This window comes from Lepeophtheirus salmonis, chromosome 4 (assembly GCF_016086655.4).
Source record: "Lepeophtheirus salmonis chromosome 4, UVic_Lsal_1.4, whole genome shotgun sequence".
Classification (NCBI taxonomy): domain Eukaryota; kingdom Metazoa; phylum Arthropoda; class Copepoda; order Siphonostomatoida; family Caligidae; genus Lepeophtheirus; species Lepeophtheirus salmonis.
In genome coordinates, this window is record NC_052134.2 from 42,777,389 (window position 1) to 42,791,144 (window position 13,756).

Genomic DNA, 13,756 nt, shown 5'->3' on the forward strand with positions numbered 1-13,756 from the left:
AAAGGGGGGCGGCTACAGGTCCTCCAACCCACCTTTTGAGGACAACCCTTGATAAACATGGATATTTTCATTTCATGTTTCTTTGTTAATTACATATATGTACTCAAGAGTTGAATCATGGGCTCATGACTATTGTTGTATCGGTACCTATTTAGGACGGAAGACTTGTAAGACAACACCACCTTTTGTTTGTAAAACCTATTATCCACATGTAAACAACACCGTTTTTGTAATTGTAAAAGCTATTTAGATTAACTAAGTAGGTAATTAGTGGGGATTCAGACAAGTTACTTTGTTTACTTAACAATAGAGTTCATGACTAATTCATTAAAGCAAACAAATCTGGAAAATATCCTTTATTCTGTGAAGGCACGGCAAAAAACTGAAAAACATATATGAAAAATAGGTTTTACAAGCAGAGGACAGTAGAGTTCCGTCCAAATCAGTCTTGAACTGGTCCAGTTAAGTCCTAAAACTTATAAAGCTCGGTCCTTGATGACGTCACTCAACTTTATCTCTTCTTTTTTTTTAAATAGTTCTGGTACTAACAGTCCGAAGGACTGACAGTTTTAAGGGCTGATATGACTGGTCCTAAGAATGGACTAGACTGAATAAATTAGGATTGATACAACACTAATCAACACATTTAAGTAAAATAATTCGTGGGATGAGTGCTAAATTGTCGTAACTAAAATATTTACCTTATAGAATTAAGTCATGAAACTCTATTCTTTCATTATGAATAATCGTATTTTCCAATTTTTACTTTAAGGGAATCTGAAAAATTACTAAAAATAAAATGGACTTGCAATGTTCATTTTAAGAATCTGAATTTCCCTGTTTTTAAATACCAATATTAAATATTAGACTTCTAGGATTTTATAACGACAATAACACCAATATTTGTAATATATTACTGACAACAACTTGGCGCTCAGCCTCGAAATCATAATAAAAGTCAACGAATTTTTGCCCTTGGATCGAAAGGGTGTAAACCGAATTGTTTATACTTTAAAAAACACAACAACAATAGAATTGACCTTAATAATATTAAACTTTTGCTTTAGTTTCTAGACGTTGAAATATGTTAGTTAGGAATGTATAAAAAACTAATCAATAATAACTTTTAAAATATCAATTTATTAAGGAGCTCTTTAGAAAAAATGAATTTGTATATCCTTTCTGTACAACAAATACAATTACTTAACATTTTTATTAAATATAATAAATACATTCGACGTTCAAAGAAAGAATTCATTTTTTGTCATGTTTTTGTAATAACAAGGTATTTTTTCCTATTCTACTGAATATATACTGAAATAATTACAATACTTTTTGAATAAAAAGAAAATATATATTTAAACATTATACTTTATGCTTTTTTCTTTTATTTATATCCTTCGAACTGAAAAATTACACTAAGTCATGTAGATGCTGTAAAAAACAATTTTTAAAAGCTTTAGGTAACAAAAACGGAAATTTAAGGTGATAAACGTTAATTTGTATGTTTTTTTGAGCAAAAAACAATTAGGGGCACACCATCTCACTGCAAGGCCAAAATAAATTTGAACTTTATCAACTAATGTAATGAGAATTTAGTTAAATGTTTCATTTTTCAAAATTATGGAGGAATAAGGATGAAAGGCGACGTCATCCATGGCATCTCAAATGTTAATTTTAATGATCATTTTAGAGAGAATGAACCTGGAAAAATTGATCAATTAACATCAATAGCCCTTGAACGACTGTGTTACTCAAGCAAAATTCGAAAATTTCCCCATATATATATACATTCTCTTTGATTTGGTAAAAAAGTTCTTAATAAAAAAATCCCTTTTATCTTTTTTAGTAATAAGGCAAAGTTTGTTTGCTTATTTGTAGGAAGAAGACTTAGTTTTGACAACGAGCATGTGTATTTAAAGCTCAGCATGTCATATTAAAAAAGAGAACAAAACGAGAGTACAATAAAAAAAATAATGAATGTGACTTTAGTGACGTGCGTGCGTAGCCGAAGCTCAGCCTGTCATATTAGAAACAGAAAAAGGGAGTAGGATCTACATATATTATTAATGCAAAGTTCATCTACGCCAAATAAGTCAAACTATCATTCTTATAAATGATAGGATTCATTTGAAGATTTTGAGTTGTTCAAACATGATAGGATCATATTGCTTTTAATGCGACATTTATATAGTACAGAGGGTACTTGGAATATTACCCAACTTGGAAAATGGTACTACGTCTATCGATAATATAAAAAGTATGTACCCGTAAAAATTACATCTTTCGAATTGAAATATATGGCTAAATGTAATGTCTCAGTTGGGTTTTAAGCAAAATAATCACAATTATAAGCTAGACATTTGGCCCGTCAATATAAAAAAAAGCAAGAATGATTTTTTTCATAATGGATTTTGAATTACATTCCTCGACAAATTATTGTCAATTTCCATCAAGAAAGTATTCTCATTAAGCCTTGTGATGCACCATAAATTGTACTTAAAGTAGTCAAAATTGATCGTCACAATAAAAGCCCACCCTTTGTGGAAGCACCCCAACCATTACTTTAGAACAAATTGTATACCTATGTAACTCAAATTAGTGTCAATTTGTAGCTATAGTAAAGGTACTTTTTATAGATAATAATATCAAATATCAAGGTCCCACCTAAGGTAAAAAATGTGTAACATTGCTAACTTTCAGCACGAATGAGTCTTAGTTTTTAAGGGGAAATAATTTTAGATGAATTTTTGCCCTCTACCCAGTTCTCATTCTAGTTCCAACATTTATCTACATGTTAAACTATGAGCTCTCCTAACTATTTCATCTCCTAACCAATCTATTAAATTGATAGCAAGGCATTAAGTCCTATGATTATTTTTTTAAACAGATTGATAATATAAAAAGATAATTAAACTCTACATATTTGGCCCATCAACACAGAAGCATGCCAGCATAATTTTTATCAAAGTTGAGTGTGGATTACATTAGTATTCTTCCATGAATAGTCGTCAATTTATATAGGGTAATTATTTTTATGAACACTTTGGAGGTGATGTAAATTTCATTTAAAGTGGGCAAAATTAATTGTCACTATAAAAGAATATGAAATTTATATACTCTATTTGAAATACTAAATTGTAGTCAATATAGTCTTTCTAATTAACTATAGATTCCTTAATACAAGGGCGCTGTCATAAGTACTTGACCCAACAAAGAAAACCCATAAATGTAGGGGACCTCAAAAAAAATTCTACATAATCTTTACTCAACTCTATACCCTCTAAAATTTAGATTTTTTTGATTGCAAAAATTCAGCTTTGTTTTCGAAAAACATCGTTAAAAACTCTATTTAAACTACTTGACCTCATTGTTTATAGTAGAGTGTGAGCAAACGTGGCACCCATTCTGCAGACAGCTTTCTCATGTCAAAATTTCTGTTAATATTAGATGTGCTACACTTTTTTTAATGCCTACAATGTTAGCTTGTTCACGCACTTTCATTCGACGATCCACAAGTGCCGCTTTGTGAATTTTTTCTACAATTTCTGAAATCGTTACCTCAATAGGTCGAACACTGTGATTCTCGTGTCGGTAACTCGTATGGGCTCATTTAACTTTTGTAAACAAAGGAGCAGACTCATCCAGATAAGAATCTAGTTCAGCTTTCATATTGGTTGGGCTGAGGCCTTTCAAATAAAAGTATTGGATCATATAAGGATGACCAATTTTCTATAATTAGTATTTTTTTAAATATATTATTTTCTTTTTTGGGATAGAACTCCGGTTCAAAACCACTGCCATAAAAAATATCTTTTTGATTTAACTGTGCGTAAGCAAAAGAAACATGGGACTAATGAGTGTATAACTAAATGAACGCCGTTCAATGAGTTTTTGCTTTATTCCTTCTATTTGTTCCTGTTAGGCAATCATAAACGAACACTATTTTCTTTTTTGTGCATTATCCAAGTACGCCATAATTTTTGTCGTCTTCGAAAACTCTCACACAAGTTCATTGTCAAACAGCTATATAGGTACAGCTTGACAGATGGGGTTGTTAACATGGTCTCGGTCATTCTTAGAAACTCATCATCGACCATTGGCATTCCCGATGTTCACTCTAAGTTTTGCATCCGGCGTGGATCTCGGGAAGGAGATTTGCTAACGCCATTCCTCTTTCTAATCGCAATGCAAGGATTAAACGATATTATCAACTCAAATTATAGCCTTGAATGTCTGAAATTAAATGAAAAGTCACTGATGTTCTTATTATATGCTGACGATCTTACCTTATTTCTAACAGGAACCGAATAAAAACTGTGATTTTTGTGCAATTCAAATTAAAAAAAAAAAAAGTCTTACAACGGATTGGTTGTCAATTTTCTGAACGGGTTCTGGATAAGTCCATATGAAATTTATAGAGTGGTGAAAGATTGGATGATTGTAGAAAGATCTGATCAGTATTGAGATCTACCATTAAGAATGTTCTCCCTTTATTAGGCTCAAACAAACCACTATATTATAATCCTCGACTGAACAGTAGGGGTGGATTCCTTAATGATTTAGAGATTAATCCTGCTGTTCAATATATATCAGACAGGAGCCCCGTATTGATTGACTTTTTTCTACACCATACAACACGGTGGATGTTCTCAAAAAGAGATTTCAAAATAGAATATATCGGTTCGCCAATCTCTGCTTTCATTGCCTTAGAAGCCATTCCAAACAAAATGATTAAGCAAGCTTCCAGTATTAGTATTGCTCGTAAAGAGAAGGACTTATTCATCTAGTGCAAGGCGCAGGCAGGTGCAATAGACTTGGTCTTAGAGATGGCACGGAACGTGCAGATCCAAACCTCATTTGAAGAATCAATTTTCTGATACACTTCAAAAATAGTTGAGGTATAGATTAGGAAAGTTTTTTTTTACTAACAAGTCCCAGGAGGATCCTAAAGAGATAAATTGTTATTTTTGCCAAAAAGTTGGACACCTCATTTAATCTATTCTACGAATGTGTAATCATTACCCCGATCCTTTAGTTGGTGGAGGAAGAGATTTGGATGAACTTTGATGCAAGACTGAGTCCCTTAGATAACAAAAACACGATATTATAGGTCCGTGTTAAGGACATAGTTTTCTTTGTTTTTAAATTGAATTATTTATTTTTTCCTTGACCGTTCTTTCCCTGGAGTCCTTTAGTCAGAACTAAAACTTTAACCCCAGAAGTAGCTCAAGATCATCTCTTTATGATATTTATAAGATCTGTAGATTTGCAGGTTTTTCTTTTTTGTTTTTCTCGTTGTGTTGTTGACCTAGTTTTAATTAAACATGCAAGGCAAAATGTCGTTAAAATTTTTTATTCAATTTCTGCAAAAAATCCTTGTATTAAATAGTGTTTGATATACTCATATATGGAGATATTAATAATATCTAAATCTTTGTGAGTCTAAATCAAAACTTAAAGATCTTGCAGGTTACCAACAAATACTTTAAAAAATAAATAAATGTATGCTCACGAGAATTTTGATGATTTTCAAATACCCAAAAAGGGTTAGAAATATATTTAGGTATTTTTAATCTGTATAAACAAGTTTTTTTAATTTATATTCGATCGTTTTATTTTAGATATGCAATTAATTTTTTTTATAATACTTTATTCCAGGTTTTGCAGAAGAAGTTGGTCGATGCCGCTCAGTCTATGGAACAGCTTGTATATTTCCATTTGAATATAAAGGTACTCTAATAAAATAGAATATTGTTAATGTATGTCATAGTCTCAATTGTTACTGGTAATTTTGCCGTATACATTTTCCCCTCTGGAAATTTTGTGTTTTGGAGATATGCCACCATTTTATATTATCTGTTTGAACTTTACCTTTAAACTTTACACCTACATATATCTCATCTGTAAATCTGAAGAAGTATGCGTTTAGTTGATGTTAGAATAAATGTAAGAAGATGGAAAATGTCTTCAATAGTAAAGACTAAAGCTAAATTTGGAATATTATAATGTAATAACATAAAAAACTGTTTACGAATTTTGTCATATGGCAAAATATCGCAGAGATTAAATTACCAACAGTGAAAATGTTCACGACAAAATTATTTAGAACCCTCTAATTAACCCTTCGTTAGCGAACTGGGATTTTCAGAATCCCAAATTTTATAGTTCTGATCCTAGTTTCAATTCAATCATATTTCATGACCAAAATTTTAGAAGGCTCTTGAAGCATTCTGTCAGAATAAGTAAAACTTATTCCTATATTTTTTAGTTTTTAATCAAAATTTTGGGAATTTAAATGATTTCTTCGCATTAAATTACTGATTTTCCTTTCCTTATTTTTTTTATTCTTCTAATGCCATATTAGCTGTGTTTTTATTTTTATACGCAACCTCATCAATTTTGATGATTATTTATTTCAAACTCAAAATTCTTTAGAGTAAACAATATATGATTATAAGTTTTTAACAAACATGAAATTATATTAACTATTTATACATTAAATCCAAATGTATGTGTATGTGTCCGAGATTCACGACCAAACCAATGAATAGATTTTGCTGAAATTTTTCACGTAGCTTTTCAAAGCTCCAGAAACGGTTCTGGTAACATTTTTTGGCCTGCAAAGCCATGGTGCCCTTAAAATAGAGCCTTTTTTATAAAAACTAATTTGACTAACAAACGTCTACTTTATTTAAAACAAAAAAATTAGGAGCGTAAATTTGTAAAGATGATTCTCGGTACATGGTGGTATGTATCTTTGCACACTTTCTTTTAAAAGAGATAGAATAGGACAAAGGATTTTGGTCATAATAAGAAAGTTGAGCGTTCAACAGTTCAACGGCAGGAACTTGATTTTTTTTCTTCTCTAAACCTTATAATCTCCATTAAAAAATGTGTGCAAAGATACATGCAAACATGTAATGAGAATAATTCGTAGAAATTTACGGCCTTTATTTTTGAGTTTTTTATAAAGCAGAAGAGTTCAGAATTAATTTTAACTTCTTAATGTCCCGGGCCATTCACAAAAAAACTACTCTAGTCACAAAGAAATATGATACCTGATTGAATTGAAACCCTAAACTAATTTTGTTAAAACGAATTTAAAAAAAGGATGTAGATATTTTTTCTACATATCTTGAACGAATAAATGTATTTTTAGCATAGCTATTTATGAATGCAGAATTGATGAAATAGTTAAGAAACTGTTACAAATATGTTTAACGTGTAATTTTGAGTATATAACGAGCCCCACTTTGGGTAGTGGTTCCCAAAGTGGAGGTTGCAGGACACAACGGAGGGTTCATGAGATGATTTACTTAAATAAAAGAATATAATTTAAATTGATATTACTTTATTAACTTAACTTAAACAATACTGAATATACATATCGTTTATAAGTCTCTTTGGGATCACATTAAAAAGTATTTTCAAGAAGATAGCTCTCCAAAAAATATAACTGGTCCCTTTTACCGCCACAACTAATAATCTGTTCTCTAATATGAAGGATTTGCTTATAGAACTTTCATGTGACCAAAAACTAGGACAGATTTTAAATCTAAAACACTTGCCGAATTTTCGATTTCTGTTATGTTACAGGTGCCTATGGCAGCTTTCGATTTACTTAAAGCATTTGATTCAACTTATTTATGTGAGAAGACCTTTTCCGTATTAACTTATTTAAAATAAATAAAAATCGTGGCTTAACGTGGAGAATGATCATTAAGTGGTGGTGTCCACAATGAAACTGAGAAGATACCTAATTTGCTCGATGCACAGTGCACATCCGTCATAATAAGACCTTGATTCGTTTATAAATCTATTTGTACATCCACAGCCTCTAATGTTATTTCTTTGTCAGTCTCAATTTAATCTATTTTATTTACCAAAAAAAAAGATTATTGATTCTATAAAAATGATTCTTAGCAGAACATAAATCGTTGATTTTATATTTACAATATATATTCGATTATTTCGTCGGTTTATTTCTTATTTTTTTTATATTTTCAATATATATAGAATTAAAATCTTTATTTTGATCAATATAGTCAAATAAATTATATTATTTGCCTCCTGGTTGAACTTTAAGTGCTCATATGATCGTTAAGTCATTTATTTTCACAAAATGCATCCTAAATTTTATATTCATCCCTCAATGTGAGACATAGGGGTCGCACATTGTATGCCAACATATTTTAAGGGTTGAACTCCAAAAAATTAGTGAACCACTGTATTAGGTAAGGAAATTTTGAGACCAACATTTTATTCCTGTTCATACACTACTTTGAAAAAGGATATTCAATAGAGAAGGTTTAAAAAGAGTTCTTTGTTCAAATTTATTTCATACAATAAATCCAATACTTCAAAATATTAATCTTAGAGTTCAAAATCAAATTTGTTGCTTTTTTGTCTAGGTACTGTATATAATGAATGTACGGAAATCGATCATGTATGGAAATGGTGCTCCGTGTTTAATTTACCTAATGGAACGATGAGGAACTGGGGAGAATGTTTGGGTAAAACCTGTGAACCAATTGGTAAGTTTGGAATACTTAAGCAATTAGCTTTTCTTCTTTTTCTAAATAACATTTGGCAGAGCCTTGAATAACATCATTATATAATAATCATTTACTTATAATATTTTCTTCATGCCAAATCATATGGGGACACACATATTTGGGTATCGTATGATGATTGATTGCCAAATTGTACATAATATGTGTGTATATTTGTACAATATGTATACATACAGAACTTATAAACGATTGTGACCACATGATTAGAATTAGTACACGGAAAAATATGTGAGAATTTATTGAAATATACAGGAGGTCCCGCTAACACAGTTTCGAACACTGCGGATTTTGCATAATTTTGGAATTTTTTTACTCTTAACAGTATCGCAGTTTTTTATGTTATGATAATAAATTATAAGAAACTAAATACATATTGAAGGAAACAAGAATTTTTATAGTGTGATGAGTTCGTTCATACACTGGGTATATATTCATAGAATAGAATTGTATAATTTTGCATAGGGCGAGAGTCCTGTAAGTATTTTATTTGATCCTTAGGAATAAAACATTTGGTAATTACTTTTTATACAGACTTGCAAATAAAAAAGTTGCTAAATAAATATTGGTTAATTTCAGATTAATAACAGCGCTAATTGGACTTTTGCCATTGTAAATTTGACTGTTCTTATTTTAAAGAGCTCTATTCCATTTTGAACTGAAATGTTCTCATTCTGAATTAAAAATGGTATAGATCTTGTATATTATTATTTGTCAAAGCAAAGGAAATGAAAATTCCTTTGGTCTCAAATTTCCATAAATTCAAAATTATATGTGGAAAAAAATAATAATAAAATAACAACTTTGGGCATTTTTCTTAACCTGTTTTGCTTAAAATTAAATATATTTTCCAACACCGAAATATAACTATTAAAGTTATGAATGAACTCATTTAATTTAGAGATTTTACTTTGAGGTCAATGGAAAAAAAACTTCATAAAGGGTGCACGTAAAGGAGGATTCCGTGCCTTTTCCAGTTATTTGATGCAACAAATTCGTCAATTGATTCCATTTTTTTTTTTCAACCGATAGCAGGTATTTTACAAGCTATCTAACAAAAAAAAAATATATATCAGCTGCTTAGTATTCGTATTTGCCTAAAAGAGAGGCCCAAAGTGACGATATAGATAGCTTGCACACCCTGTATGTGTAGTTAAAGATAAGTATCGACTTACTACGTCTTTTTATTTTCATTTCAAATAAAATCCTAGCTTTGATGGCCATATTATTTTTCAAAAGTTCTTCTATGGCGTATGTATTTGCTTTATACCATTGTATGTATGTATGAATGTTACTTATTTCAATTCGTGACAGGCCTACATTAACCACAATATTATATTTATTATCATAACAACTACAAATATGGACTCACAGCATTTAGTAAAATACTTTCAAACCAAATTAAATGTATACAAAAGTAAAGCTAAATATTATGGACTACTTCTAATATTATTTTTTTAAATAGCTGTAGTACCTCTCATTATCCGGAGTTATTGCACGTCGATGCATTGACAAACCTTGATTTAATTTTCTTAAAATCAAATTTTTGAAAAATATATTTAAAATATAAATTTTTTTGGAGGAAAATTTAAAAATTAACAGTGTTTTACACGAAATAACTTTTTGAAAAATAATTTAAAATGTTAAACTTTTTCGAAAAAAATTTAAAAGATCAGCAGCTGATCACAAAAAAAATAAATTTCAAATATTACATTTTTTGGAGAAAAATTTCAAATATTAAATTTTTTGGAGAAAAATTTCAAATATTTAATTTTTTGAATTTTTTTTTCAAAAATCCATGATTGATCACAAAAATTAAATTTCAACTATGAAATTTTTGAAGAAAAATATCAAATATTATTTTTTCTTGAGAAAAATTGAATGATAATGATGTAAAGGTTATTGAAACTGAAGGGATTGAAATATTCGTGAAACAGGTAAACTCTGGCATTTCCGATGCTAAAATGAATTAATATTTATCCTTAAACACATATTAAAATGATAATTCTTGCTGGTCATCCTTTTTTTGATATTTTTGATAATAGAGCCTATGTTCGGAAGTGTTGCTCCTGGGCAACGTTATGAGAGAAAGGTTTAATGATGAAAATCCGGCGTAATTTTAGCCCGCCCGTATTTTTGGAATTGGTTAATTGAAGAATTAATTTTCTTTTTCTTAGCCGTTGTCATTATTTTTTAATTCGCAAATAGTTAACTTATTTTCCTAAATATATTCAATTACATTGAAAAACTGATTAAATATTTGCGTGTGCTCATAACGACGTAGCTTAATCTTGAAAATTTGTTACAGAGTTATAATTAAAAGTCTTTATTAGACTCAGAGTAGAATTGGAAATACATAGGAGATATTGTGGCAAATTTGTTTGTGTATATTCTTTTCACCATGAAACGTCATAAGTATTACTCTTTCCCTCCTCCTAAACATTCTTCAAATTGTCAGGGTTACCATGTTGATTTTCGGTACCTATACATATTCTCCATTTTTAGTGTGAAGTCCATGCTCGATTGTATTGTTATTTCTTAAATAATGTATCTATACACTCCGGACATACATACAAAGAGTTATATACCAAAATGATACACCTGTTCATACAGACAGACAAACTAGGTTTTGTTAATATATATTTAGACCTAACATCAAATCATTTATCATTGAAATTAACAACACAAGGCAATAAAAAAATATGTTTTAATTCCATATTCAATACAAATAGTATTTGATGCGTTTATTAAGAATCTGTAATTAGTTTTTAGTTCAACCTAAATTTAGAATAATAGCCAACTATTCTCGTGATTCAAAGATACTTAAAGTTTGATCAAACTTTTTCATTTTTTTTTTTTTTTGTCAATTGAAGTACTTCACTATAATATTAGTAAAACTATTACCTTTTAGACGGCTCTCGTTTATCAAAGCCTGATAACAAGGATGATACGATGGACAGTTCCATTTTTAAGTTCCATCTTTACTAACGATACTAGCATAGGTTATACCATTGTGAATTATTTCTAAAATATATTTTTGTGTAAGTTATAAAGCTCTTTAGTCTCCAATATTACCTATTATTTTGAAGCTTGAACTTACAAGTAAATTCGAATTATATTATATATCTCAGTTGCATGTACAGGGTGTCCACGATAAATCGGAACTATCTTAAAATTCAACCTGCTCGATGAAAATCGAATTTAGGGTGTATTTGTTAATATGAAAAAGTTAGACATGATATTAAACAATAAATTTATTCAACATGTCCTCCCTCAGCAGCCACCATCTTCTCCATCCTGTCCCTAAAGGATTTGCATGCCCTGATGACTTCTGCGGAATCGACAGAATTCCACTCCCTCGTAATGGAGCCCGGGAACTTTGTGGTGAAGACTGCAGGGACCTCTTTTCTCTCCTTGGCAAGCCACCTGTCATTCTGGACGTTGTAGCTTCTGTCGACAGTTCAGTTCTTCTCGTCGGAGAAGAAGATTATTCTTCCTCCATGGCTCTTCAGGTCATTGAGGAGACGCTTACACTTTGGTGAGCCTGGTGGCCTTCATGGATGCCTTGAGGATGTGTTTTTGGCCATTTGGTATGACTTGTACCCGAGGTCCTCATTCACAGCCTTGGAGACCAGCTGCTTGATCACTTCACGGTTCTTGGCCAACCTGGACAAGGAAGTCCCTGGTGAAGCCTTGATGGACTTCCGGAGGCCTTCAAGGAAGCGGGGAGTGCGGATTCGGTCACTTCTCATGTTGTGGGCCTTGCAGCAGATCTTCCCTCAACCTCCCAGGCATTGAAGACTCGGTACACTGTGGTCTTGGGGTAGTTAAGAAGCTTGTAGATAGCAGAGGGCTTGTGTCCCGTGCGAGCCAATTCGAGGATGGCGTCTCTCCTTGCTTGTTCCATGATGACTATTGTTTGTTGTCAAAACAATTGTGGTGGAAGTTAAAGTGTATTGTTCACGCAACCTTTTATATTAGTATGATTTAACCCCGAATATCCACATTATGGATCTGGATGAAGTTTAAAGTAGGTAGTTCCAATTTATCGTGGATACCCTGTATCTCTAATATACAAAAAAGAAAATAACACAATCGTAAAACAATTGATGTGACTGACGTAGCTTGTTGACTAACAATAGATTTCGGGGCTTTCTTTCCTCTTTTCAATAGGAAAGTAAAGAGATTTTAATTGAGTTAATAATTTACATTAAACTTATTGAATTGTGTATCATTCCTAAATTAGAAATCTCTATTCAGAAACTGACATTTATGTATATTCCTGTCTCAAGTATTGATTTAAAAAAAAAAGAATATCAGGGGATATTTCTATTAATAAATTATTCACATCCGAAAGTCTTTTTATATAACAATTGTGCTGTCGTTTTACATAGATGTCTTGCATTCATTCATTAAACTTATTCAAATAGACCTGCCAGTGGTTTATTAGCCCTAATCTTGATAATTGTGGGGTTTATATTTCACAAAAGCTACAAAAAAAAGTGAAGAAATGGTATTTGTCGTTTAAATATGCTTCCTTGGCTGCGTGAAAACTTTTCTGCAAGAAAATGTTTCTATTTGAGATACCACAAATGACGTTACTTTTTTATTTACCCTATTGAAATATTCAATTTTTTGATCCTTCTGCATAATTTATCTAGTTAAGGTTCAATAGAACCTTAAGGTAGTAATATAATAATGCATGACACTCTCAGCTCCCACTAGTAAGCACATTTTTTTTTTTTGGTAATCCACAAAACTGTTATAAAAATTTACTTCTTGACTTTTTTTTGCCACTTGGTTTATGGGTTTACCCCCAACAACTTATATTTGTTTTTTATCCATTGTCTTACGTAACTCAACCTACATATCTCTAAAGCGAGTCATATCAATGGGAAGGCCAAACTACTTTAACTCTCCCATCCCCTAAAAAAAAGCTTGTTTGTTTTTCAGACAATTTGAGAACAATGTAGATAGGAAATAATGATAGAAAATTAAGTACTCACTCACTTGCTCACCTCTTGAACCCAACCAATGATATGGATGTGATGTTTGTTTTAATAGAAAAATTCCATTACGACAATCCTAATATTAGGTTTGAATCAATTTAAACGTTCATCAAAGGAGATGAAGAAAAAAAAAGAGTCTAAATTTAACTTTTTGACTTACCTGAATGCTTCATT

General features: G+C 30.8%; 1 protein-coding gene across 2 annotated transcripts in view; it reads left to right on the forward strand.

Annotated features, from left to right (window-relative positions):
• LOC121116014 (matrix metalloproteinase-9) overlaps positions 1-13,756 on the forward strand; it is a 102,835-nt gene that overhangs the window by 11,318 nt on the left and 77,761 nt on the right. For both annotated transcript variants that reach the window (XM_040710207.2, XM_071887946.1), the window contains exons 4-5: positions 5,662-5,733; positions 8,415-8,537. In XM_040710207.2, the coding sequence (XP_040566141.1) occupies positions 5,662-5,733; positions 8,415-8,537 (195 nt within the window). The remainder of the gene's footprint in view (positions 1-5,661; positions 5,734-8,414; positions 8,538-13,756) is intronic.